At 39.9% G+C, this 26137-nt stretch overlaps 1 protein-coding gene across 1 annotated transcript in view; it reads right to left on the bottom strand.

Moving 5' to 3' along the window:
• RYR3 (ryanodine receptor 3) overlaps window positions 1-26137 on the bottom strand; it is a 3250282-nt gene that overhangs the window by 1011609 nt on the left and 2212536 nt on the right. The window contains exon 48 of the mRNA XM_044074157.1: window positions 2772-2992. Within this exon, the coding sequence (XP_043930092.1) occupies window positions 2772-2992 (221 nt within the window). The remainder of the gene's footprint in view (window positions 1-2771; window positions 2993-26137) is intronic.

Below are 26137 nucleotides of genomic sequence, written 5' to 3'. Positions count from 1 at the left end.
ATTTGGTTCTGAATGCTGTGGAGCAGAGGAGATGGATCCATCAGACGTTTTAGCCAATTTTGATGACGGCTCTGACCGAGCTGAAGAAGCTGGAGATGGTTGCTTTGAAGCCTTGTCACTCTTAGACAAAGGAGATCTACTGGAAGAGGAAGTGCTAAGTAAAGCCTCCTCAAAAGACAGTTTAAGGAGCCCTTTGAATATAAGCTTATTATTTCTCTCCTGCAGAACATGGAGCTAAAGGAGTGACAAAAGTGCAAGTCTTCTGGAGGTGGATGGCCCCCAAACAATAGACATAATGTTATGTCCATCAGTGATGGACATTTTCTGTGAGCATTTTTGACACTTTTGAACCCTGAAGGCTTGGGTTCCTTTTCTCTAATTTCCTTAGACATTTTAGGAAGGAAATCACAGTAGTAATTACAGGTAAAAGCTTAACACACTTCTATAAAATTTTTAACACACGCAAATAATTTTAGTCTGAAACAGTATTATAACACAAGAAGAACACTATAAAGACTTGAAACACTCTAAACACGCAAGAAGAAACAAGGGAACAATTCTGCCTCTAACTTAAATGGATACTAAGCCTCTAACTTAAACGGACCTAGTAGAGTTGAGAGGAGATACAACAACAGGAAAATAGCTCTCTAACTGAAATGAGCTAATAAAATTATAAAAGCTAACTTTTACCTTAGCGGTAAACTACACCGCTACCACAAATGGGAAACAACAAAAAAGGCCTTGCGAGAAACAACGGCCACCAAAAGCACACACCTGGAAGATAACCATACTCGAAAACACAGCACACAGTTAATCGACAGAGAAAACTACAAATTACTAAGTACCAAGTAATTATTAAAGCTATAAATAACTAAATAAAGGGAAAAATAGAAGCTTTTTAAAGGACTTAGCCACAGCCAAGAAGAGAAGCATCTGAACTCGTAAAGCGGCAAACGAGATCTGGGGGATTACACCACTGCATGATGGGATACCTTCTTGCCACGAGACAGGTTAGAGACTTCAAGCTAGTGTAGCGAGGATCGGCTCTGAACCTATCCAGTAAGAATGAAGGCGAGATAGGACAACATAACATCTATAATTCAGATAAATGCAAATTAGCTGATAATGAGGTATTTTCTCATCAAGGCTAAGATGTCCCTGAAACATAAAATACTGTTTCATGGGAACAGGGCTTTTTAAGCATGAGAATATTACTTGCTCTAGGACCTTTCAACAATCCATGGGAGAATCTACACATAACAAATGAAGTTTTTTCCTCTCTCAGTTTACATACAGTGACTGCACTGTGAGTCACTGACTTTTTAGAATGCCTCTGAAAGTACTGACAATGTTTCATTTTCACTGAATGAATGTACTTGTGCTGTTAACTGCAAAAATGCTTTTCATGATGCATTTAAATCTCCAGCAATACAAAGCAGATAAACAACAGGGATTTTTAAGTACTCAAAGGTCTATGTTCCATGTCCTCCTCACGCTCTTATTTTGGTATTAAAAGTGGCCAGAAGGTCTAGAAGGTCTGCTCATCCATCTGTGATTAACAGCTGTCACTTCAAAAAGCTAATAAGGCAGATGAAAGCTAAACATTTCATACTGACCCTAATTTTTTTTTTAAATTACATCAGTTAAAGTAGTACTTAACTTGCTAAAAATTACAGCATTTACTGGTCTGTTCATCTATTTTTCAGTACAACTTAGCTCTTTGCTTCATATAAGAATGTATCCAAATGCTAATTATTTGGAAATGAGTTTTACTTTATCTACTGATATATGCTTTATAGAGCTTTACCAACCTCTGCAAATAACATTTCTGGATGTAAAATTGTGGCTGGTGGCCAACTGCAAGAACACAACAGTTCAGAGTAATGGTGAGTGTGGAAGAGAGGTGAAGAAGAGAGTACAGGCAGGATGGAGTGGGTTGAAAAGAGTGTCAGGAGTGATTTGTGACAGACGAGTACCAGTAAGAGTGAAAGGGAAGGTCTATAAGAGGGTAATGAGACTAGCTATGTTATATGGGTTGGAGAGAGTGGCACTGACAAAAAGACAGGAGTCAGAGCTGGGCGTGGCAGAGTTAAAGATGTTAAGATTTGCACTGGGTGTGACAAGGGTGGACAGGATTAGGAATAAGTATATTAGACGGTTAGCCCAGGTTGGAAGGTTTGGAGACAAAGCCAGAGAGGCAAGATTACGTTGGTTTAGACATGTGCTGAGGAGGGATGCAGAGTATATTGGGAAAGAGATGCTAAGGATGAAGCTGCCAGGTAAAAGGAAAAGAGGAAGGCCTAAGATATGGTTTATGGATGTGTTGAGAGAGGACATGCGTGTGACAGAGCAAGAGGCAGAGGACAGGAAGAAATGGAAACAGATGATCTGCTGTGGCAACCCCTAACGGGAGCAGCCGAAAGACGAAGAAGATCATAAATGCTGATACAAATTCTTTTCTGGAAAAAAACATTTGATTTGAAGAGGAAGTGGCATACAAAAAGCAAAATGAAACTGAAAGGTATGGAATAGTCAATGGGTACAAAACCACATCTAGCTGATAGTATAGGACGAAGTAAATTATTTCATTGGAGAGCAGAATTTTCCTTTATATAATGTCTTTACATAAATAAATGTGTCATGACCAAGTAATTTCACAAAATCCAATGCATATTTTAAAACTGAATATAACAAAAGCAAGCTATAAAATAAAAAGCAAGTTATTACTGGAATTTATAGACAAATTAGGATGACAGTGTTTGAATATTTACCTGCAAATGGATAGCAAACATGCTTCTATTGTATCTCTTTGTGCCTTAGTAAGAGAACGACCCTTAGACAGTCTATAGATTGTGTGGAGTGTAGAATCAATCAAAGGGCCATAGTGTTCTGTTCCAGCAAACAAAGGTGCGCAGCGTTTTAATAAGGGAAGTACTGCAGAGCAGATATATCGGTTCAGAGCAAGTGCAGATTCTGTTGTACTCAGAGATGCCTGCAGGACAAAAAAGAAACTACAGTAAAAAGCAAACAGGAAGGTATGCAGAATATTGTTGCATTTAGTTATGAAAAGGAGGAGGAAAAACAACAAGCATAATGCAGAGACTTTTTTTTCTTTTTACCAAATAATGTTAATCTAGGAAAATGATTAGGCTAAAGGCAAGATGAAAGCTGACAAATGCAACAGAAGCAATGAAGAAAAAATCACCACATTTAGCTAATATTAACGTGCAATCAGTACTGGGTGTGCACCCTCCTCCTTTTACTACAAAGGATAGGTGAACAAGAGACAGTGTTAGTCACTTCATAGAGGCTGCTAGTCCTCTTAGTAGTTCACTCTGTAAAAGACATTATAATCAAAAAGTAACATCTTGTCATAAAATAACTAAAGTTTTACATCCACAGTAATTGTCTTAATTTGGGTATTAAGTAGATTTATTTTCATTAGAAGCTGCCCATGCTCCAACTGAGGAGTCCTTTAAATTGTGCTTAGTTGCTCGGAGAGCACCGCAGCTGGGCTTTCTACATCATTTGCCACTTTAACTGAAATCTCCTAACCCTAATACACTCATATCCCTTGACAGGCCCAATAGTATAGACCCCAACATTAAACCCCCAATTAAACCACATCCTTCCTCATTAAAGTAAGCAAATTTACACCTAGTATTATGGATGGTCAGTCCTCCTCCATTTCTCCTGCCAGCCTGATTGACAGGGGTGAGGCAGTGCAGCAATTGCCAAATGTACACTGACAACCCTCTACTCCTAAACCACTCAAGCTCAATTTGTGAGAGATGCATATACTCTAAGAACTTGGAATCCTTGCTCTCTTGTTCACAGAACAGTGACACTGAAGAGGTTGTCAGAACATACTACACCTCCTGCATAAACCATGCTCTCAATACATAAACCATCATACGTGGAGGTACTCACCAGAAATTTACGTAAACACCTGAGACTTCCAAAACACAAACATGCTACACCTAATACAGCATCTACACCAGTCAATACACATAAAACCATAAGCACAATTGTCTCACCAAACAAGACCCCAAGGCAAAGCACATCTAAACCAAATTTTTTGGTCATAGCTGACTCTATTGTAAGACATAGAGATGCCTCACTCACCAGGCTGGACAAGGAGAAGATTACGGTTAGCTGTCTGTCGAGTGCCAGGATCTGCCACATCACACACGCATTCAAGGCTCTCCACAGCAAGTACTTTTATGACTCCATCATAGATCATGTGGTGTGAATGACTTGAGATGTACCTCACTGGATTATATGAAGAGAAACATGACTGAACTCTCTGAATATGTGTCTCAGGCAGGTATGTCCCTAACATTGAGCAGCATACTACCTTTACCTAAGATGATATAATATAAACAAAACATGATTGACTTCAACAATTGGCTTAGTTTCTGATGCTATTTGTAGTAAGAATCTTTGTGTTCAACATCTTTGTATCCTGTATAGGAAGGGTTAAAATGTGAAACTGCATTGCGTGCAAAGAAATAAGCTAAAATGAGTTGTTTTTCTTGTAAGGAATTTGCTGACCAGAAAGGAATGCACAGATGCTACTTTGGTCCAGGCACAGGCCTATCTTGGGACTGACCTCTGACCAAGGAGGAGTGCATAGATGTTACCTTGATGTAGGCACCAACTTATCTTGTGTCTGACTTTTTTACCATCTAAGGCTCCACTGAGTGAATTTATAGCCTTGACTGAAATTCCTTGTCTAGTAACCAGCTGCTGAGTATGCATGAAAGAGGGTATAAAAACCCATGTAAAGTGTGTAGAAATGAGACTGCCAGCAACAGAACTTTTGTGGCAGATCTCCATGCATGTAAAATAAACTCTTTTTTGGCCTACCTTTTTGCTGCGTGATTCTTCCAGTATATGTTAAGAGTATTAAAAATCTTTTGACATTTCTGGCGCCCAAGAACGTGGGGCCACCTCTTCAGATGAATCGCATAAGAGGGACTGAAAAACCTGTACAGGAAGGGGAGAACGAATCTCGGGCTCCCTTGAATGGAAAGACCTCCGACAAAAAGTCGTAAGTAGAGGCCAGTCACTCTTAGATTCGATCCGTGGGACGGTGACGAACGAGGGCGGAAGATCCGCAGTAAGGTAAGCTTTTTTGTTTTTTGTAAAAGTTTTTTAAGGGACTAGTCATAAAGGAATTTCTTTTGTTTAAATTTTACAAAAGACCGGTAGAGATCTCAGGAAAAGGAAACAGTTTTTCTTTTAAATAAGAAAAATGGGAAACAGTTTTTCTTTTAAATAAGAAAAATGGGAATAGGAAGCAGTTGTTGTGTTAGTAAGGGCTGCTTAAATAAAAGGACTGAGGATGAGGAATATATGTTTAAATTACATCCAAAAAACTTAAAATATATGAAAAAATGGAAAAAGACTATGGGTTTAGTGGTACCTTGAATAAATCAGAATGTCAAAATCTAGTGAGAGACCTGCGCAGGGACACAGGAGGTAAGGTTAAAAAACAAAAAAGGTAGGATTTCCTCAAGCACAGAAATGGTTAGAAAAAGCTAATAAGAGACATAGGAACAATTTTCAAATAAGGGAAGTAGTGGCTCGAGTGCAAAAGGTGCATTTTTTGTCCACAAAGAAGATGACGAAACATCTATTGTCTGTCGTAAACCAACGGCCCTACCCTTGTATTCTGATGTCACTAAAGACAGGGTTAGTCCACCCCAGTATCAAAAAGAAAGAAGCAGAAAATCAAGAAAAGGTGTCCTTCATAGTCTTACAGGAGGCAGAGAAGCAGGAAAAAATACCCTCCATAGTTTTACAAAAAACAAGCAGAGGAGACTCTGGAGCTACGTAACCATAGTATAGACAAATCAGAGTAAAACAAAAAGAAGCTAAGGTATATACCCTGTCCACACACTCGTATCCCTTTACATGCAGATAAATATCTTGAGAAAAAGAAAAGAAAACAGGCTCAAACCTTTATGGTGAGCGCGGATAAAACACTTATGTTGATGTAAGCTCCGTCCAACAGAGGTAGAGGAAGGGAACAGGGTAGAGGCAGAGGGAGACGGAATGTAGGACATTTTGAAAATTACGAAGGCAGACAAAAGAGGGGGGAATGTTTTAAATGCAGTAAGAAGGGGCATTTCGCAAGAGATTGCCTGAATCCCGGGAAATCCACTGCTGCTCCAAATCATAGTTCAGCATGACTATATAATGGCAGCACGGACGAACCGGACCCAGATGCTGAGGTCGACTGGCAAGAGTCAGTAATACAAAATGAGAATGATTTTGAGAATGTGAATAAAGAAGGTAAAAGGGAATGTGCAGGATGGGAGAATGAAGTGACTGATTTTTCAGACGAAGGCGAATATCAGGTTGTTAATTTAACAGCGCTGGCTGTAACTATGCAGCTAGAGGCACAACCGATTATCACACTTCAAGTAGAAGGGAAGGATGTAGAATTTTTGTGTGATTCAGGGGCCTCCAGGACCCTGCTAAAAACCTCTGCAGTGCCATCTGATGTAACTTCTGATGACTATGTATTAGTCAAGGCAGCCAATGGCCGCATTTATAAAGAACCACTATCTAAACCCTTATGGTTCACGGACCCTGAAACTAACCAAACTATCAGGTTTCGAGTCATTGTCTCTAAAATTTGCCCTGTAAACTTATTAGGAAGAGATTTAATGCACGTGTTTGGCATAGCAGCTGTGCCGACTGCATCAGGGATTCTAGCCAAGCGAGTAGAAATTCAAGATGTTATGTTGCAGGTGGGGCAGGGTGATTTACACTACTGGTACAGTAATGATCTTGTCGAAACTGGACCACAAAATGTAGTAAATGAGCTAACTAATTTGGCCTTCACCTCCGCGAAGACAGGCTAACGCCACCCGGGGGAGGGCCATTCTGACTATATCTCCTAATCCCGCAGGAAGAATTAAAGTTACAATCAGTGCCAGACTCCTTATGGTCCCGCGGGCAACATGACATTGGGCTAATAAGAACAGCAGGACAGGTTAAAATAACTCCAAAATCCGACTTTAGACCTCACAAGCGTCAGTATCCGCTAAGTAAAAAGGCAGAAGAAGGCATTCTACCAGTGATCACGGCTCTATTACAAGCTGGGGTTTTAATTCCATGCACAGATTCACCGTGTAACACACCCTTGTTCCCAGTAAGGAAACCGGATGGGACCTGGAGAATGGTACAGGATCTGCAAGCTGTGAATGCTGCTGTAGTACCAAGGGCTCCTATGGTCCCAGGTCCATCTGTTTTGTTAAATGATATCCTTCCCACAGATAAGTATTTTTCTGTCATTGATATCAGTAACGCATTTTTTTTTTCCCATCCCTCTACAGGAAACTAGTAGGTTTTGGTTCGCTTTTACGTTCATGAGCAAGCGGTACACCTACACAAGGCTGCCGCAGGGATATTGTGAAAGCCCTACAATTTTTTCGCAAGAAATGTCAACAAACCTGGCACAGTTTCAACCGGAGCATGGCTGTCATCTACTGTTATACGTGGACGACATCTTACTGGCTGCACCCACGGAGGCTGTCTGTGAGTCCGAAACTATTCGGTTATTGCATTTCTTGGCGAAAGAGGGACATAAGGTAAACAAATCTAAATTACAATTTTGTAAAGCTAAAGTACGATATCTAGGCTATACCATTTCAAATGCTGGTAGACAACTGGACAGATAAGGCAATACAGGCATTTACTAGGGTAAAGCAACTGATAGCAGGATCTGTAACACTTAGCTTCCCTGACTATACAAAACCTTTTGTTCAGACAGTAGATTGTAAGCAGGGCTTTATGACATGGGTTCTTTTGCAAATTTATGGGGATAAGTTGAGGCCATTAGCTTTTTATTCCAGTAAACTAGACACAGTGGCACGATCGTTGCCACACTGTGTACAAGCAGTAGTCGCAGCTGCACTGGCCGTGCAGGCGTCTGCAACCCTAGTTTTGTTTCATGACCTTACTTTACGGGTACCGCACTCTGTCGCGGTAATACTTCTACAGGATAAAGTTACCTTTCTCTCTCCTAGCAGACACTTGTCCTGCATGACAACATTACTATCACAACCACACATGACCATTGAGCGATGCACCACTCTTAATCCAGCCACGCTGTTACATACAGCTGATGACGGTGCACCTCACGTATGTTTAGACTTAATACACTCTAATGTCTTGCCAAGACCAGACCTTAAGGATCAGCCTTTGGCAAATTCAGATTGGACCCTGTTCGTAGATGGGTCAGCACGTAAGAATGAGGCAGGTATTACCCAAGTGGGTTATGCAGTCACAACTGAGACTAAGGTACTAGAGGCAAAACCTCTCCCCAGGAATCTGTCCGCAAGCGCTGAATTGATTGCTTTGACCAGAGCATGTACCATTTCCAAGGATAAGGCAGTTACTATCTACACAGATAGTCAGTATGCTTTTTCCACGGTCCATGTCTTTGCACAGCAATGGAAAAATAGGGGAATGGTTACTGCCTCAGGAAAGGAAATAACCCACAAGGATTTAATCCTTAGCCTCTTACAAGCTGTCCAACTGCCACGGGGATTGGCCATCTGTAAGTGCGCAGCACACACAAATGCCAAGGATCCAGTGTCACTTACAAATACACTAGCTGACAAAACTGCAAAAAGTGTAGCCTTAACCTCTACTTTTGCACTCGAGACCACACAAAAAGAACTTCACCCTACAGATAAATTTGATCTACAAACTTTACAAGTAATGCAGGAACTTAGTACAGTTCAGGAAAAACAGCGATGGGTTAAATATGGGGCTATTCAGAAGCAAGGAGTTTTTGTAGGTCCAAATGATAAGTATGTCTTGCCAACAAACCTTTTTAGGTATGCCTCATTAATGACGCATGGCCCATCTCATCTGGGCCCTGCTGCTATGTTTCAGATAATCCAGCAAATTTTCTGGACCAAGGGTTTTATAGCGTATGCTAAACGATTTTGTTGGTCGTGCCTGCTTTGTGCACGATACCATGGTGGTGGGGTGCGGATCACCCCAGCAGCTTTTCCGCTGCCTCCATATCCAGTTCACACAATCTGTATGGATTTTATTGAACTAACTCCTGTTCAACAAAAGCGATTTGTGTTAGTCATTATTGATGCTTTTACAAAATGGGTAGAAGCTTTTCCGTAGCACACTCAGATGCACTGTCAGTAGCCAAGGCTCTTACAAATAACATTATCTCTCATTTTGGGCTACCTACATGCATCTATTCTGATAATGGCACACATTTAAGTAAACCAAGTTATTCAAAAGCTGGCCGTTTTCAGATCAAGTTAAAATATCATTGAGCCTACCACCCACAGTCAGCAGGGTTGGTTGAACGCCATACTGGCATTCTCAAAGGCAAGTTACATAAACTCATGACCGAGACACATCAGTCTTGGATAAACTGCTTACCTCTGGCACTCCTGTCAATGCGTGCCTTATTACGCCCGCAGTGGCAAGGTCTTTGCTCATGGAACGTGAGGGGGTGAAGAGATAGCAGATTACATGAGGAAAATGCTGACAAAAACTAACACTTCTCTAACGAATTATTATTTTTCAGATCAGAAGAACAACAGGATCCTGAAAGTGGAACCAGGAAACTGAAAAACACTAATTAGTAGTAATCTTGTTTTGTATGAATATCTGACTATTGTAGCAATGCAAATACCGGAAGGATTTAGTCTTTCCCCACAAAAGCATTCCAAACTAATTTTGTTGTTAATAAGTGTGATTGTTACTTTTCTGTTTTGGCCGTTTTTATTTTCAAACGAAACTAGCCAAGTGAAGAGAGATAAAAATACAGCTTGGCATCCACCCTTTAATACGTACCAAGCTATTAAATATGCATATGCTTTGTCTTTTAATGTTTCAAATTGTTGGATATGCACAGCTATCCCTACTGTACATGGTGGCCTGATGTTAGGTACAGTCCCTTTGGGGGCAAATGATACATGGACTAATTTACTGTTTGAAACTTCAAACGTAGCCTTAAAGGACAAAATAGCACTACCCCTCATGGGTCGTCAGAATGGAACTGTATGTTTCCAGAGATCTGGAAAAATTAAGGTTGGATGGAGTCAATGTAATGTAACCATAATTCATAACTGTACATTAGATGGGCACTGTGCAACAAGTTTCAAGCCTATAAGAGTGCTTATTAATAGTACAGGGCTTATTAATGTCACAAGTTTTGTTGAAAAAAATGTTATCTGTGTATGATCCTTTGTTTAAAGGGATACAAGACAAAGGAAATCATTCTATTCCGGTAAATATTACTCTTAAAGTGAATGACTGTTATTTTGTCTGTGGTAAAAAAAAGCATACAAATGGTTACCAAGAAATTGGTCAGGCAGTTTGTTTTTTGGGTTATTTGGCACCAGCTATAAGACATTCATTTACTCTTCCCCAAGGTAAAATACGAAATGTACGTGCTGTGAATAAACCTGTTAATCCCGTAGGTAACATTGATGCATCCTGAATCTATCATCACGATTTGGCCCACAGTAGCAGCAAGGGACTGTCACACATGGACTTGGGCGATGATGTCATTTCTTGGGCTGGTATTCTTCCAGCTTATGGGACAGTAAAATCTATTTGGGAGCTCAGAAAACTGTCAAAACTGTTAGAAACTCTGAGCAATGCAACTTTTTCTGTGCTAGGATTGGTGACGGATGAGTTAACTGCAATAAGGACTGTAGTGTTGCAGAATCGTATGGCGCCGAACTCACCCTAGCGAAAGGAGGTACTTGCAAGTGTTGTCCGTTCATTACAGACAACTGATATGACATTAACAGTCATCTGGAGATCCTACAGCAAGTTTCTGAACTTACAAAACCAGGACAGTATCCATTGACTGACTTTTTTCCAAAATTGGTTTGGGAATTGAGGAACAGTACGTATGAATGTCTTAATTGCTGTATGTATTGGTGCCATTATATTCCTACTGTTGGGTTGTTGCTGCATTCCTTGCATCCAAATGATAATATCAAGTGTATTGTCTGCCAATGCAACTAAAGCTTATTATTCTGAATATACAGGAAATAAACTGTGTTAAAACCTGTATGAATAAAATGTATTACTGGGGATACAAAGTGTTGTGAGGGGGGAAATGTAGTAAGAATCTTTGTGTTCAACATCTTTGTATCCTGTATAGGAAGGGTTAAAATGTGAAACTGCATTGCGTGCAAAGAAATAAGCTAAAATGAGTTGTTTTTCTTGTAAGGAATTTGCTGACCAGAAAGGAATGCACAGATGCTACTTTGGTCCAGGCACAGGCCTATCTTGGGACTGACCTCTGACCAAGGAGGAGTGCATAGATGTTACCTTGATGTAGGCACCAACTTATCTTGTGTCTGACTTTTTTACCATCTAAGGCTCCACTGAGTGAATTTATAGCCTTGACTGAAATTCCTTGTCTAGTAACCAGCTGCTGAGTATGCATGAAAGAGGGTATAAAAACCCATGTAAAGTGTGTAGAAATGAGACTGCCAGCAACAGAACTTTTTGTGGCAGATCTCCATGCATGTAAAATAAACTCTTTTTTGGCCTACCTTTTTTGCTGCGTGATTCTTCCAGTATATGTTAAGAGTATTAAAAATCTTTTGACACTATTCTAAGGGGATTCAGTACCTGTCTGCCTGGGATGACATGGTAGATAGACCATACTGCTTTGCCAGAGATGATCTTCATCTGTCACCTCTGAGATTTCAGTTACTGGTTAAGGCTCTAGCCTACCCCATAGTGCCCTTTTTAGGCAATGTTACAACAATAAACTTCTTGATGTAAAAATAACTTCACAAACAACCTCAAGGTTATTCTGCTAAATGCTAGGAGTCTAAAGCTAAAACTGTAGTCACTGGAAGCACCCTCACTTTAGAAGACACTGACATCTGTGCAGTCACAGAGACTTGGTTTAAGGCAATGAAAAGTAACCCAGCCATACTGGGTTATAATGCCTTCCACACATTCAGTCCACAAACTGAAAGTGCAAGAACTAAAGGAGGTGGAGCATCAATAATCATCAAAGATAAATACACCTCTAGATTGGTTAAAAAAATGATTCCCTTGAACTAATCCAGGTCCAATTGACTGTAGTTAAGACCCCTCTCTAAGTTATTGTCAGTTACAGGACCCCCTCCATGAACCAGAATACCCACACTGTGTACTTGGATCTATTTGAATTGATCAAGATACAACCAAACACCCTGGTTTTAGGTGACTTTAACTACTCATCTATAGATTGGGTAAATTACATGTGTACTAATACACTTGCCCAAAAGTTCTTGAACTTCATCAACTCCAATTCTCTGGACCAGTTGGTTGACATCCCCACAAGAGGACCAAATATTCTAGATCTGGTGCTCACTAACATTGGTGATCATTGCACCACCCCATGAGTGTGGGCTTCCCTAGTGATGTCTGATCTTAAATCAGTCTCATTAGAAGTAACAATAACATCCTACCCCCCCCCCCATTAGCAGCAACTAGATTAAAAAACTTCTCCAAAGCCAATTACAACCAACTATGTGATGGCATTAATAGCATCATAGCCCCTGCCCTCACTGATGGCATGGATACGTATACTGGGATTTACACCAATGCCTTGTATAAGCACCTATACAAATGTATTGACTTAGCCATACCTGATAGGATCAAACAAGATTCTCAAGAAAGAACAAGCCTACCTGGTGGGCATCCGCCATTAACAGGTTATACAATAAGAGAAAGAAATTGCTGCCCAAGAGCAGGATGGAATGGCTTCTGAATTGAAACCATTCCCTCCTCGGCTTAAAAAAGCAAATAAAACACCTTGTATGGCATTATAAAGCTAACTATGAATCTAAATTAGCCTCTTTTACTAAGGATAACCATAAGGGCTTCTTTAGCTACATCAGAAACGTTAAAGGAAAAACCCAGATCTGTGCAGAACTGGTTGTTAATGGCACCACATATACTGAACCAGCAGAAACAGCCAATCTGTTAGCTGACAGTTTCAGTGAAAACTTCTCCCCCAAACCTGCCATTTATCCCCCAAAGCATCTTTACCACTTGCCCTCCACCTAGCATCTCCAAGAAGCAGGTCATAAACACTCTCTCCAAAGCCAAAAACACAGCCTCTATGGGACCTGATAATATCCCAGCCTGCATTCTAAATGGATTAAAGCAGGAACTAACTACACCACTGGGTACTCTTTTTAACCACAGTCTAAGCACTGGTTTTGTATCTGCTGAATGGAAAACAGCAACCGTCATCCCCCTACATAAAGGAGGCACCTCCACAGACTCTGGGAGCTAAACACCCATAAACCTGATCAGCCTAATCTGCAAGGCTATGGAAAGAATAATCATGGACCTTATCAACAAAGATATAGGAGACTTCCAAACATTCAACCTGACCCAGTTTGACTTTATTAAAGGGAGATCCTGCCTCTTGAACTTGGTGGACTTCTTTCAAACAGTCCCTAAAGCCCTGGACAAAGGCAAATCCATGCACATGGACCTGGCCAGTGCCTTTGACACTATTCTCCACTCAGGCATTATTGACAAACTCAACCCGCTTGAGATTAATCCATATATTGTTAGGTGAGTTGCAAACTAGCTCAGCAATAGAATGCACACAGTCAAAATAGGTGACTCTTCCTCCACCAGCAGACCCGTGACCAGTGGTGTTCCCCAGGGATCCGTGCCAGGGCCCCTATTGTTTGGAATCTACTTCTCAGACAAATTGGGTGCAATCATCAAGTCCCCAAATTATGTCAATATCCTAAAACAGGAACTTTCGCAGGCAAACAACTGGTGCCAAAGTCATGGGCTAAAACTCAATGCAAAAAAATGAATTATCATCACTTTTGGCAAGGATGATGTCCCTGCAGATTACCACATTAATAACAACACCCTAAGCACTCAATCAGTGGTGAGAGATTTGGGCACAGAGGTTGACAGCAAACTTTTCTTTGACCATCACGTCTCCACAGTGGTATGAAAGGCTTTCTACATCAGCCACCTCATAAGTAAGGGCATTGCATCCAGAACAAAATAGGTTATAATTCCCTTGTCATCAGGTCAATAATAGAGTACAATGCTCCCTTTGGTATGTACCTTACCAGGCACCTGCAGTAACTGGAAAGACCTCAAAGGTTTCTTACAAAGAAAATTCAGGGTCTTCCGCATATGTCATAAATTGACAGAGTGAAATCACTGTCACTATACTCTATGTTTTACAGACTACTCAGAGGTGACCTCTGCCTTTCATATAAAGCAAGCTAAGATCCCGCTTTAATGGAAATGCTGCACAATCATAAATCAAATGGTATAAGATGCACTCGCTCTAGGGAACTCAACCTGGTATGTGACATCAACATGACTTGATGGAGAGACAGATATGACTCACAGAAGTCACCTTTCCTCTGGAACAAACTTTCAATTCAGGTGAAGCAGAGCCCCTCGCTGATCCTATTTAACTGTAATTTTGATGACTGGATGGGAAACCACAAATTCACCCTGGGAGTTTCACCTGTGTCTCTCTTGGACAGGGGCAGTAGTTATTGACTTGGTTCCACTTAATACCTTGAAATTCTTGGGAGCAGGGGTTGTACTTGGCTAGGGTTGTAAGGGCCCTAGGGTCATTAGCCTAGCAACCTCCTATGATCCTATGAATAAGCACTAAATGAAAATGTCGGATTTTCATGCAAATATCCTCTGTAGTAAAATAAACAGAGAAAGAAATTTAGAACTACAGTGACAATGCATTCTACATCTAAAACTTTATTATTCATATTCTTCCCAAATAACCACTGAGCTTCACAGTTCTGACATAATATACAACAAAAAACACTCACAAAACATAATACTTGATATCAATCATACTCTATGTAAATTAGCATATTTTTGCCACAGCTATGACACTGAAACTGTAAGAAGTAAGCCTTATTATGTTGTGCATACTCTGGTGAATGATTACAGCTTTCTAGTATATTAGTTGCTTAACCGCTATGCCAAATATTTTTATGCATGATTTTACCATGATTATACAGTCATAAGGAAAATGTAGACAACATGAACTGTGATTATAAACCTTGCAAAACTATATACTTTTTTAACACTTTTATTAAATTATCTCAAGACATAGGCACACATACATTAAAATACAAGAAATCAAACCATAATTAGATTGTTTCATGTATGCACATTATACATTACATATATATATTTTCTTTTTTTTTCTTTCAGTATAGCAACTGTCATTCAATCTAACATTACATAAATTGCTCATAGGTTCCTAGGAGGTTACTAAGCTAATGGCTCTAGGGCCTTTACAAGCCTAGGCATGTTATACCCATGTTCCCTAACTGACCTTGGTTAGATGGCCATTATTCTCAGAGCGAGTCTATAATCAACACTGACTGCTCCTGTCCATGAGAGACATAGGTGCCACCTCTGAGGTGAATTTATGCTCTTCCATCCAATTGTTTAGGTTGTGCTTGAATAGGGTTATTAAGGAGCTCTGCTTTACGGGGAGTTTATTCCAGAGAAGTGGCAATCTCTGGGAGATATAGCTGTCTCTTCAGCATGTTCTGCGAATGTCACAGGCTAGGTTGAGATCCGTGGAGCGAGTGACTCTTGTCCCATTTAACTTGCAAGATGTACAGCATGTCCATTAGGGCCAGGACAGAGCCTGCTCAGTAGACCAGGCTCAAGTCGTCTCTCTGCAGCCTGTAGGATACAGAGTACAGTGACAGGGCTTTCAGTCTTTCCAAGTAGGTCACGTTTTGGAGGCCCTGAATCTTCTTGGTGAGAAACCTCTGTGGTCACTCCAGCTGCTGCAGGTGTCTGGTGAGGTACATGCAAAAGGGAGCGTTGTACTGTATTAGTGGTTTGATGAGGGTCGAGTACCAGAGGACTTACAAATCCTTAGTCTTGCATGCAATGCTTTTATTTATAAGATGTGCAATGTAGAAGGCTTTTTACTACTGTGGACATGTGGTGATCAAAATTTAGATTACTATCAACCTGTGTTCCAAATCTCACACCACTGAGTTTGAGCTTAGGGGAGTGCTGTCAATATTGTAATTTTCAGGGACTTCATTTTTGCCAAAGCGAATAATAATGCACTTTTTGTGTTTAGTTTTAGTCTGTGGCTTTGGCATCAGTCATTTGTCTGTGCTTAGTAACATCATGTGTTCTGGAACATCAACTGGGGATTCAGTGATTGCACCCAGTTTGCAATCATCAGCAAACTTAGTAAGCCATCTACTTTTGCCTGGACTTCCGAGAAACAGATTCCAAACAGGAGGGGGCCCAGCACAGATCCTTGTAGTATGCCACTGATAACTGGTCTACTGGTAGAAGTGGAATTCCCAACTTTGGCAGTATGCATTCTGTTGGTGAGACAGTTGGCTACCCATCTAGTGATGCATGGATTAATCACCCTGGGAGAGGTTCTCAGTGATACCTGAGTAGGGGATTGTGTTAAGACTTGGCTAAGAAAAAATAGGTGATATGTACTGTTTTGCTTTCATCCAGGGCTTTGTTGACATTCTCAAAGAAGTCCACTAGGTTCAAAAAGCATGAGCTTCCCTGAATGAAGCCAAACTGGGTCAGGGTCAAGAGTTTGAAGGTTGCATATGTCCTTGTTGATAAGGTCCATGATAATTCTTTCCATGGCCTTGCAGCTTAAGGCTGGTTAGGTCTATGGGTCTATAGTTCCAATGGTCAGTTGTTGGACCCCCTTTGTTCAAGGGGATTACTGTTGCTGTTCTCTACTCTGCTGTAACAAAGTCAGTGCTCAGGCTGAAGTTAAAGAGATTGCCAAGTGGTTTCGCTAAGTCTTCTTTTAGATTGTTTAGTAAGCAGCCTGGGATATTATCTGGTCCTATAGAGGCTGTGTTATTGGCCTTGGGAGAGTGAGGATATGACCCACTATTTGGAGATATTAGGTATTTGACTGTTGTTAGGTATGCTTTGGGGTATGGCTGGTGGTGACGGGGTGGGGGGTGCCCCAAATCTGTCAGCTAGCAGGCTGGAAATTTATTCAGGTTCGGTATGAGGAGTGCCATCCACTGTAAGTTTGACACATAGCTGGGCATTCTCTTTTAGATTTTCGACTTAGGTAAGGAATGCCTTATGATTATCCTTAGCTAGGGATGCTAATTTAGCTTCATAACTAGCTTTAGAGGACTTTACAAGATATCTGATTTGCTTATTCAAGCTGGGGAGGGTATTCTTTTTATGCTGAGCAACTTCCCTTGTGTCCCAGAGAATCCCTCATCTGTGGAATAGACTCCCTCTCCACGTCAACCAGAGCACCTCATTATCCCTTTTTAAGCGCAATCTGGATAACTGGATAGGAAACAGAAAATACACCCCTGGGATTCCACCTGTGTCCCTGCTGGACAGGGGCATTGGGTGCTGACTTGTCTAAACATGGGCTAAACTCTTGACTAGGCTTATAAGGGCCTCGGGGTCAATAGCCTAGTAACTTCCTATGATTCTATAATCTTGTTCTTAGACATCAATTTCTTCCTTTTGTTATATAACCTATACTTGAGGACCACCAGGGTGGCCTGTTTTTTCAGGAGGACTTGGTTTTGATCCAGTCAGGCACAGCTGAGTCTATACAATTGTTCAGGTGGTTATACAGGGCATCTGTGTAATCCTCTGCATAGGAGTCATTGTTAGCTGTGTTAGCGGGGGGGGGGGGGGTGAAGCTTTTTATAGCATCACCACATAGGCTGTAGTTTGCTTTGGAGAAATTTTTCAGTTTTTTTTGTTCCTGTCTGGGTATCAGGTATCATTGTTGCTTCAAGCAAGACAGACTTATGGTCTGATCTTACCAACAAGGGCAATACACAGGGGGTAGTGTACTTGTGTATGCTGCCCAATCGATGGAAGGATAGTTGAAATGTCCCATGACCAAAGTTTTTGGCTGTATAGTGAGTGAATCTATTATGTCCAGGTAGGTGGTGTGCTTATCTTGGTCATGGTGGGGGACCTGTAGCTAGCAATGTTGTGGTGGAGTGCTTTAACTATAGTCAGTGGGACCTGGAGTAGCTAAAGACAGTCATACTGTTTAACCAGAATTGAGGTGTATTTGGCTTTAATGAAGATGGTTATATCTCCACCTTTTGTTCTTCCACAGTCATTTTGGGGTCTGAACTTGTGGACAGCATTGTAGTCTTGAATGACCAGGGTGCTCCCTGCAACTTTGAAAAATGTCTCAATAACTGCACAGATGTCAGCATCTTCCAAGGGAAGGAGTGCTTCCAGGGAGAACAGCTTCCTGTTTAGGCTCCTAGCATTAAGCAGCATAACTTTGAGTTAGTCTCAAGAGGATTTTTTTATGTTGGAAATGTTGTTGTTTTGACATTGCATAAAAAGGCACTATGGGGGAGGAAAGCACCTTTGCCAGTATCCTGAAGCCTAGAGAGACACGTGAAGACCATCACTGGCAATGCATCTCTGGCTGGCATATTCTGAATCCTCTGGACTGAAACCAGAAGCTAAGCCAATTGTTGTACTCAATTATTTTTTTGTCTATGTTTTTGTCTATATTGTGCCATCCTCCTGGGTGAAGGCAGAATGTTGCTTAGGCTATGGATATACCTGCCTAGGACACATAATCTAAGAGCTTAGTCATGTCTCTCTTCATATAGTCCAGAAAGATATGTTTCAAGTCATTCACCCCAACATGTACTATGACAGAGTAATAATGGTAATTGCTGTTCAGTGACTTCAGTGCATGTGTAATTTGACAGATTCTGTCACCTGACAGTCAGCGGACCGTGACCTTCTCTTTGTCCTGCCTGGTGAGATGGACATCTGTGTGTCTCACTATGGAATCACCTATGACTAGGACATTTGGTTTTGAGGTGTTTTGCCTTACAGGGTTTATTTGCTGAGACACTTGTGTGTGTTGTTATATGTAGCGGATTCTATTTGCTTTGTATTGTGTGCAAGTGGTCTGCCCTTGGGAGGCCTCTAATCTTTTGTTAGGCTTCTATTGAGTGCCTCCATGTATCTGGGTTTATGTGTTGTGACCTTGTTTTGTGTGAGATGTGATCTATGTGTGCTGATAGCCTGTTTGATGACCGGCTTGTTGTTACGTGAGAGAACTGATTCCAAATTCATAGTGTAATTCAACTCTCACTTATTGTATTTGTTTGTTTTAGGAGTAAGTGGTTGTCAATACACATGAGGCAGTTACTACATTACGTCAGGATGTCCATGTCAATCAGGCTGGCTGGAGAAATGGTTGAAAACTGACGGTCTATTATGGCAAATTTTTAATGTAACTGCTATTGGGGAGTGGGCTAGTTTGACCAGATTTTGATTAATAAAGGGCTTATTCTACTGAAGGCTAAGGATGAAAACTATGGCAGCACTTCTCAGTGAGCAACTAAGTTTCCCACAATGCAGCAGGGAAGCTTGGGAGGGCTCACTAACAGATGTCTAGGAGAAAATTGTCTTTCAAGGCACTGGCATCTATACAGGGCACCTCTGAACCCTGTTGCAACTATGCGCAAACACAAAGCTTAAATACAGGAGAAATTAAACACTTTTAAGCTAAGCTACCAATGGGAAAGCATACAACGAGCTTTCCTCCAGTAATGTCCAACTCAGATGAGGCTCAGACTACACACTTCTGCCGTAAGGTTGCAGGCAGGGCATTCCTAATGTAAGATGGCTGGAATAGTACTCAAGTGTAACAATACAGTCTAGATTCGGCAGATCTGAATCTAGTTCAGTGATGGTGAACCTATGACACGTGTGCCAAAGGTGAGACGCTACGATGTTTTGGCTGACACACCAGCACTCACCAACACCTGAGTTACCAAAGAAACTGAACGAACAAAAATACAAGAAATATATGACCCTGCACTTATCTAGTAAAACTCAGCAACAGGAAAGTCATTAATTAATGTTAATCAAATCAAATGCAGTGTGTTCCATATTGTTTTCAGTTCAATTCAAAATTACTATTAAAAGTAGAATAATTTTTTGGTGCACTATTTTAAGCCCAGTTATCAGAACCCATATATTTTACTGTATTGTAAGTCAGTGATTTTTCTTTTACTTTTATAATACATAGCAGCACATATGACTGGACTATAGTTTTTAAAAAAATAAACATGTAAAGACTTGTTTCTCTTTTATTCACGGGTGGGGATGCCAGCAGAGTCAAGATAGGCATTTTTCAAGTTTCTGACAGACCGGGCCCAAAATGTTTGCCATCACTAATCTAGTCTATGCTCTGTACCAGCTACTTAATGAAACAAAACAGTTTTTTTAAGTGCAGGTAAAGTACTGTAAAAATCAGCAAAACTAAACAGCAAAATGATATAATACAGTCAGCAAAGTGCAAAGGAAATTCACAAGATACTTATTTTTTCAACTTTAGCAGTGGATGCTTTGGATTTCAGTAGAATCTCTCCATAAGTCTGGCAAAAGTTGCCAAATATTGAGCAGCTTCGGTTAGATAACCTGCAGTGATACCACCCTCTGCACAAAATGGAGTAGTTGCAAACAGTGGGAGACCATGGAGAGTGCTTCTTACAGAGGATTCCAAACTGAAGAGGTCTGCTTAAATACAAGGCACTGGGAACCACGTTTCCAGCCTTCCCTTAAACCTCACTCCTCTTCTCCTTGAACTTTATTCTGCATGCATTGTTCTCACAAATTCCATTTATTTCTATGAAATCTGCTCCTTCCCTTTTCTAAAGATGCCACTTCCAGTTGTGTTATCTCTTTTACAATATTCAATACTTCAGAGTTGGTTCACATTTTGATTTCCATTTTATAGTAATTGCTTTTTTGGCAGCCAATGGACTAAACTTAATAAGACCGTAGTATGTTAAGGCAATTCAAATTCTGTGTTCCAGCTCATAAGAAACATTTTCTTAGAGACATTTGCTCACCCAATATTTCTGACAGAGTATTTTATAGATATTTAAAATCTGCCAACCCATTACACTCCTAAAAATCATGCTCCCAGTTACCACTTTCTTTCCCATCACACCTCCAACATTTGCTATCTATCTGAAGAAAAATTATTTGAAGTCTGATTGGGGTAAAAAAAATACTTATGCAAACCTTTCTAAGTAAAAATGCTAAACTTTCTGAACTTTATTGCATACCTGGGAGCTATACAGAAGTCCTTCGATTGTTCCCTTGTAAATACAATCAAATACTTGATCTTACTGTCTATTATCAAGCTTACACATGACTCCTTCTGAAGAGAATGGTTAGTGCCAAGATCCATGGCTGCTATATGTTTATGGCATAAGGAGATGGTTTATTGCTAAGACAGAAAAAGGGTAGGTTCCTGTTAAAGCAAATTCAGTATTAAACAACTGAAGAATTTGTCTCTAAAACCCTGATTATTTTTAAGAAGCCATTTTCAACATGCAAACAAGAAAAGCTGCAAATGTGTAGTTATATGGTATGTACCGAAATGGCAAATAAGTCTGATTATGATCTAATGAGGCATCTGGTCATCCCTCACCCTATGGTCTCATTTTGGTTTAACAAATAAATAGTCCTCAGTTAAAGTTTGCAAACTTATTTATGTAATTATTTTTTTCTTTGTTTGCCAGCATAGTGCACTTATCATTATTGGCCATTTCTAAGCACAGCCTACATGAAAAAAATCACAGAAAATAAGTGCACTCACCTGGTTATCAAATAGCAATAAGTAAATGAATAAAAGTAGTGACATAACTTACTTATAGTCTCCACCCACCCACTGCAAGGTAGCAAACTCTGCCCAAATCCTCTTGAACCATTGCCGCATTACTGACATTTAGGCTGGAATAACAGGCTTTGTCTTTCAGAGTACATTTTCTGAAGTAAAGAAAGTCTGAAATTGTGTGTGTGTGTGTGTGTGTGTGTGTGTGTGTGTGTGTGTGTGTGTGTGTGTGTGTGTGTGTTTGGGGGGATACTATAAATAAGTCACACTCAAGTAACACATACTTGAAATTACAAGGCCACTTTTAAATTATAAAATACACACAAGTATGCTGGAAGGAAAACCTGCAAAAGAACAGGAGTTTAATGCATACAAGAAAGTGGGTACATTGAAAGCAATCCATTGTTTACTATATGTACAGTAAAATATTGCAAAGATTTGGTAGCAGTATCAGATGAAAATGGAGGTAAGTGAAGTACTGAGTCAACTGATACAGATATTTTTAGGCAGAAGCATTTGCTTCTTGGAAAAAGTATTGTTTTAGCTGAGTTCTGAAGGTGAGAAAGTACCAGATTTCCTTCAGGTGGGCAGGTAAAATTTGTCAGAGTGACGGGACTACTGCTGAGAAAGAGCTCCTTGAACTTTGGCTGTGGGTGTTGAGAGTGAGAGACTTGATTGTGTGCATCCCCTTAGGTTACAGGTGGGAGTTTTTGTATACAATTTAGCTGGTTTAGGTAAGCACATTTTAAGGTACAAAAGTCTGAAGAGCTGTGATCCTAGTAGGATGGCTGATCTTTGTTTGATGAAGAGACACTTTGCTTTGAAAGAGTGAGGCAGTGGTGTTCCCCAAAGTGGCAAATTTTGTTAGAGATAGTTGCAGTGCATCAATGTTCTTTTCTGAAGGTTCAGCTATGACTGGAAGTCTGAATTTAACCTAGACTAAAAGGAACTTCTCACAAAAGTCTGTCCTTGCTGGCTTGGAGATGTCTGATTAGATTTTGTTAACCCAGAAGAACACGGAGTTGATCTTATTTTATTTTGCTTTTCATTGTATAGCTGTAAACTGAAAGTCTGGTAAAGCCAAATCCTAGGGTATTTGGATGAGGGGGTAATTTCAACTGCAGAGATGTTTCGGTCAATGGTGCACAGGGTGTTGGGGGAAACAGAAAGATTTCGATGTGTAGAAAACAGCAAGATTTTGACTTTGGAGTGGTAGACTTCTTACCTCAGTTCAAATGAAGCAATAAGAGTAAGCACTGCCTATTTCAGCATTACAATGTCCCCATAATGCCAGATGTTTTCAGATAACACTTAAAAGTTATTACCTCATTGCTCTGTCACACAGCAGACTATACCATTGCTTTCTGCTAAAGCAATTCACTTGTTTTACCATGAATTAAACTACTACTTTTCTTTTTATTACACTACTTTATAAGCTACTTTATCTGAATATGTCTCTTCTGTTAGCCTTCAAACTCTCCTCATACATTGCTTCCTAACTCCTTTGATATCAACAGCTTGGGGTTTCTACTCTAAGGGGGCCTACATTTACCCTAACCTGTACTGACAGACCCTTTTCCAAGCTTATCCCTGTGGTCTTGTTATTCTCTTCCTCTTAAAATTAGATCTCTGTCAACTTTTGGCACCTTAAGAAAGGCTTTTGCATACCTACTGCATTCAGTCTACCTTATACAAATATTTCCCATAATTCTTGCCTCAGTATCTCTATCATCAAAACCTTACTCACATTCTTTTTATTGTATCTGCCCCTCAAACACCCTACACATTTTCTACACTAATCTATTTTTACTCTTCTTTCTCACTCTTTCCTCACTCTCTTACCATTTGCATTAGTTTAACATTGAATATGGGTTCATGTTATGAGTTTGTATTTACAATTTTAATACTTTATTGATTTAGTAAATAAATACATGGATTTGTATTCATTTTTAGTCAATGGATTTATCTTTTCCCTGCGAATGTCTCAAAACCTCTCACTTACCTCTGTATCATTTTTAACTTTCAACTTCTGCATATATTTACGTTTTATTATGTCACATTATTATTTTAATAAGTTGCTACGTAAGTGTATGACAGCTAGATTATGCAGTCATTTACTTCAGTTTGTCACTTGACATGATTTTAACATAATGGTTGTGGTCTAGATTATGACAGAAACATTTTTTGAACTAGTTCATCAGCCTGGTTAGCAAATAAAATTAAAATAAAGAAATCAGCACTGATAGTAACTAGACGTTGGCAAGTAAATAAAGAAACATGGTGGTTTTGTAAATGCCAAGTATAAAACATGTTTTTTGGATTAATAGTGATATTTTATTTGTTAGGTTGCCTCAGAAGTGTCACTAGCAAACAGACAGATATGAAATATTGCAAAAAAAATAAATAAAGCAGAATGTACTGTTTTTTCATCCATTCTCATTCCTAAGCTAGCCTTAAATATATCTTGTAGTATGAAAATGTCAGATTGCATTTGGGTGTTACAAAGGTTAAGGATAAATACAGCTACATGATACAGCATAGTTCAAAGTTAATATATCGGAGTGTTAGTAAAGTCAGTGGAGTTACAGCACCACCACAAGTAACATGGCATATGGCCATTCTGCACTACAGGAATCAGCTGTTGCTCATGAAAGTACCCACTATGTACCTCACCTGCACAGTGCAAGTATTCACAGAATGCCCACTTGACCACAGTTAGTCTTTGCAGTGCATGTGGATAGTGGTGTGAGACAGGAAAGGGAGAAGGATGTGTACTCTAGTCACTGCTGGGGCATGTGCTAAGGTAAAGGGAGCAAGAATACTAGGTGACAAAGAAAGGGGAAGAGAAAGATCTACATACACTGAAAAAATAGCTAATTGGGTGACACCGTGACTAGGTGGCTGGCTGCGTATTGGAGTCACCAAGAGGAGAAAGGACACCACCAGCTGACACAGTTCATAATAAGGAAAAGTATAGCTGAAATTCAAGATGACCACATGCTAGGGTAAGATGTGCTTCTGATTAATGTCTGTGCATGGTAGAGTGGAATGACTGCAGTAATGACCATAGAAACAGAAAATAGGTTTTGAGGCTACTAGCTGGTACTAGCTGGTTATAAGTGTGGGTGTCATGGGCAGGTGGGTGGCCACTGAATGACAGGCTTTGGTGGGAGTGGCAATGCTGTTAGAAATTTGCAGCATTATACTGGGATTTCCTGCATATTTCACTTGGTGTGAGGGGATTAAGAATCACACATATTTCCACCAGATGTATACTGTTACACTTCATTTATTTACACTCAGTGTGGCAGCAGCAAAAATAAGCCTAATGGGGTGGACTGAATCAGGGGCAAGTCATTAGAGCATGCGAGGACACAGGAATGAACATGCATTCAGACTATTAACTTCACAAATTTTACACTATCTCTCTAATAGCATGGTGTACTTTAGGCTTTGGAAACAGTTATTCCTTCCCAAATAAACAACACCTCAGGAAGAATGAGTTAACTTCTGAGACAGATAATAACAAAAAACATCGTAAGACAGATCACTTGCATCAAGTAATGCATTAAAGTATTACTTAGCTTTACAATATGCTGTTATAAAAGAAGAAGAATACTTTTGTGACTATAATTTAAATGGAGTTGTTAATAATAATGTTGTAAAAAATAGGCTGAAAGAGTATTAGTTGTACACAGTAAGAAACAACCTCTATCTATGATTAAAATTCCAAGAAGTTCAATACTTGGAAAATCTGTAAGCAAATTGGATATCACAGGCAAACAATGCAACAAAACAAGCTGACATGTTTAAAACTGAGAACTCAAATATGGCTTTGCAATGAACTACAAGAAAAAAATGAAACAAAAATAACAATGTAAATAGACAGCTAGAGGCATGCTAAATGTATGTTATTCTTCCCTGTAAATAATGTACTTGAGAGATACAATATAGCGATTATGAAATTAAAAGACTGGGAACAGTAGTGCCATAGGATTTTTTAAATTTATTTATTATTTGTTAACCAGGAAAGTCTGATTTAGAACAAAGCCAATTTTCAGCAGAGGCCTGGGGAGAAATGCTGCAGATGCATGTCTTTGCAATGTGGGAGGAAACCGGAGCACCCAGAGGAAACCCACATGAATGGAGGGAGGACAGACAGACTCCACACAGAAGGCAGCCCAGCCGAGAATCGAACTGGAGAACCTCTTGTTGTAAGGCATCAATGCTACTGCTGCAATACTGCGCTGGCCTTGCAGAATGCTATATTATACAGACCTTCTGAAGTAGGCAGCACGGATAATTATAGATTTGGAAAGTGTTGAAGAATGGGTAAAGTGGAAAATGCTGTAGAATATTTATAAAAGCATATCATTAGTAGCAGCTTAATATTTCTTGAGCTGATCTCAGGTGTCTAAAGTGCCAGATCACTTACTA

This window comes from Protopterus annectens, chromosome 6.part0 (assembly GCF_019279795.1).
Source record: "Protopterus annectens isolate FY-2018-M chromosome 6.part0, PAN1.0, whole genome shotgun sequence".
In the NCBI taxonomy this organism is placed as follows: Eukaryota; Metazoa; Chordata; order Ceratodontiformes; family Protopteridae; genus Protopterus; species Protopterus annectens.
This window is presented reverse-complemented; position numbering and strand designations above follow the sequence as displayed.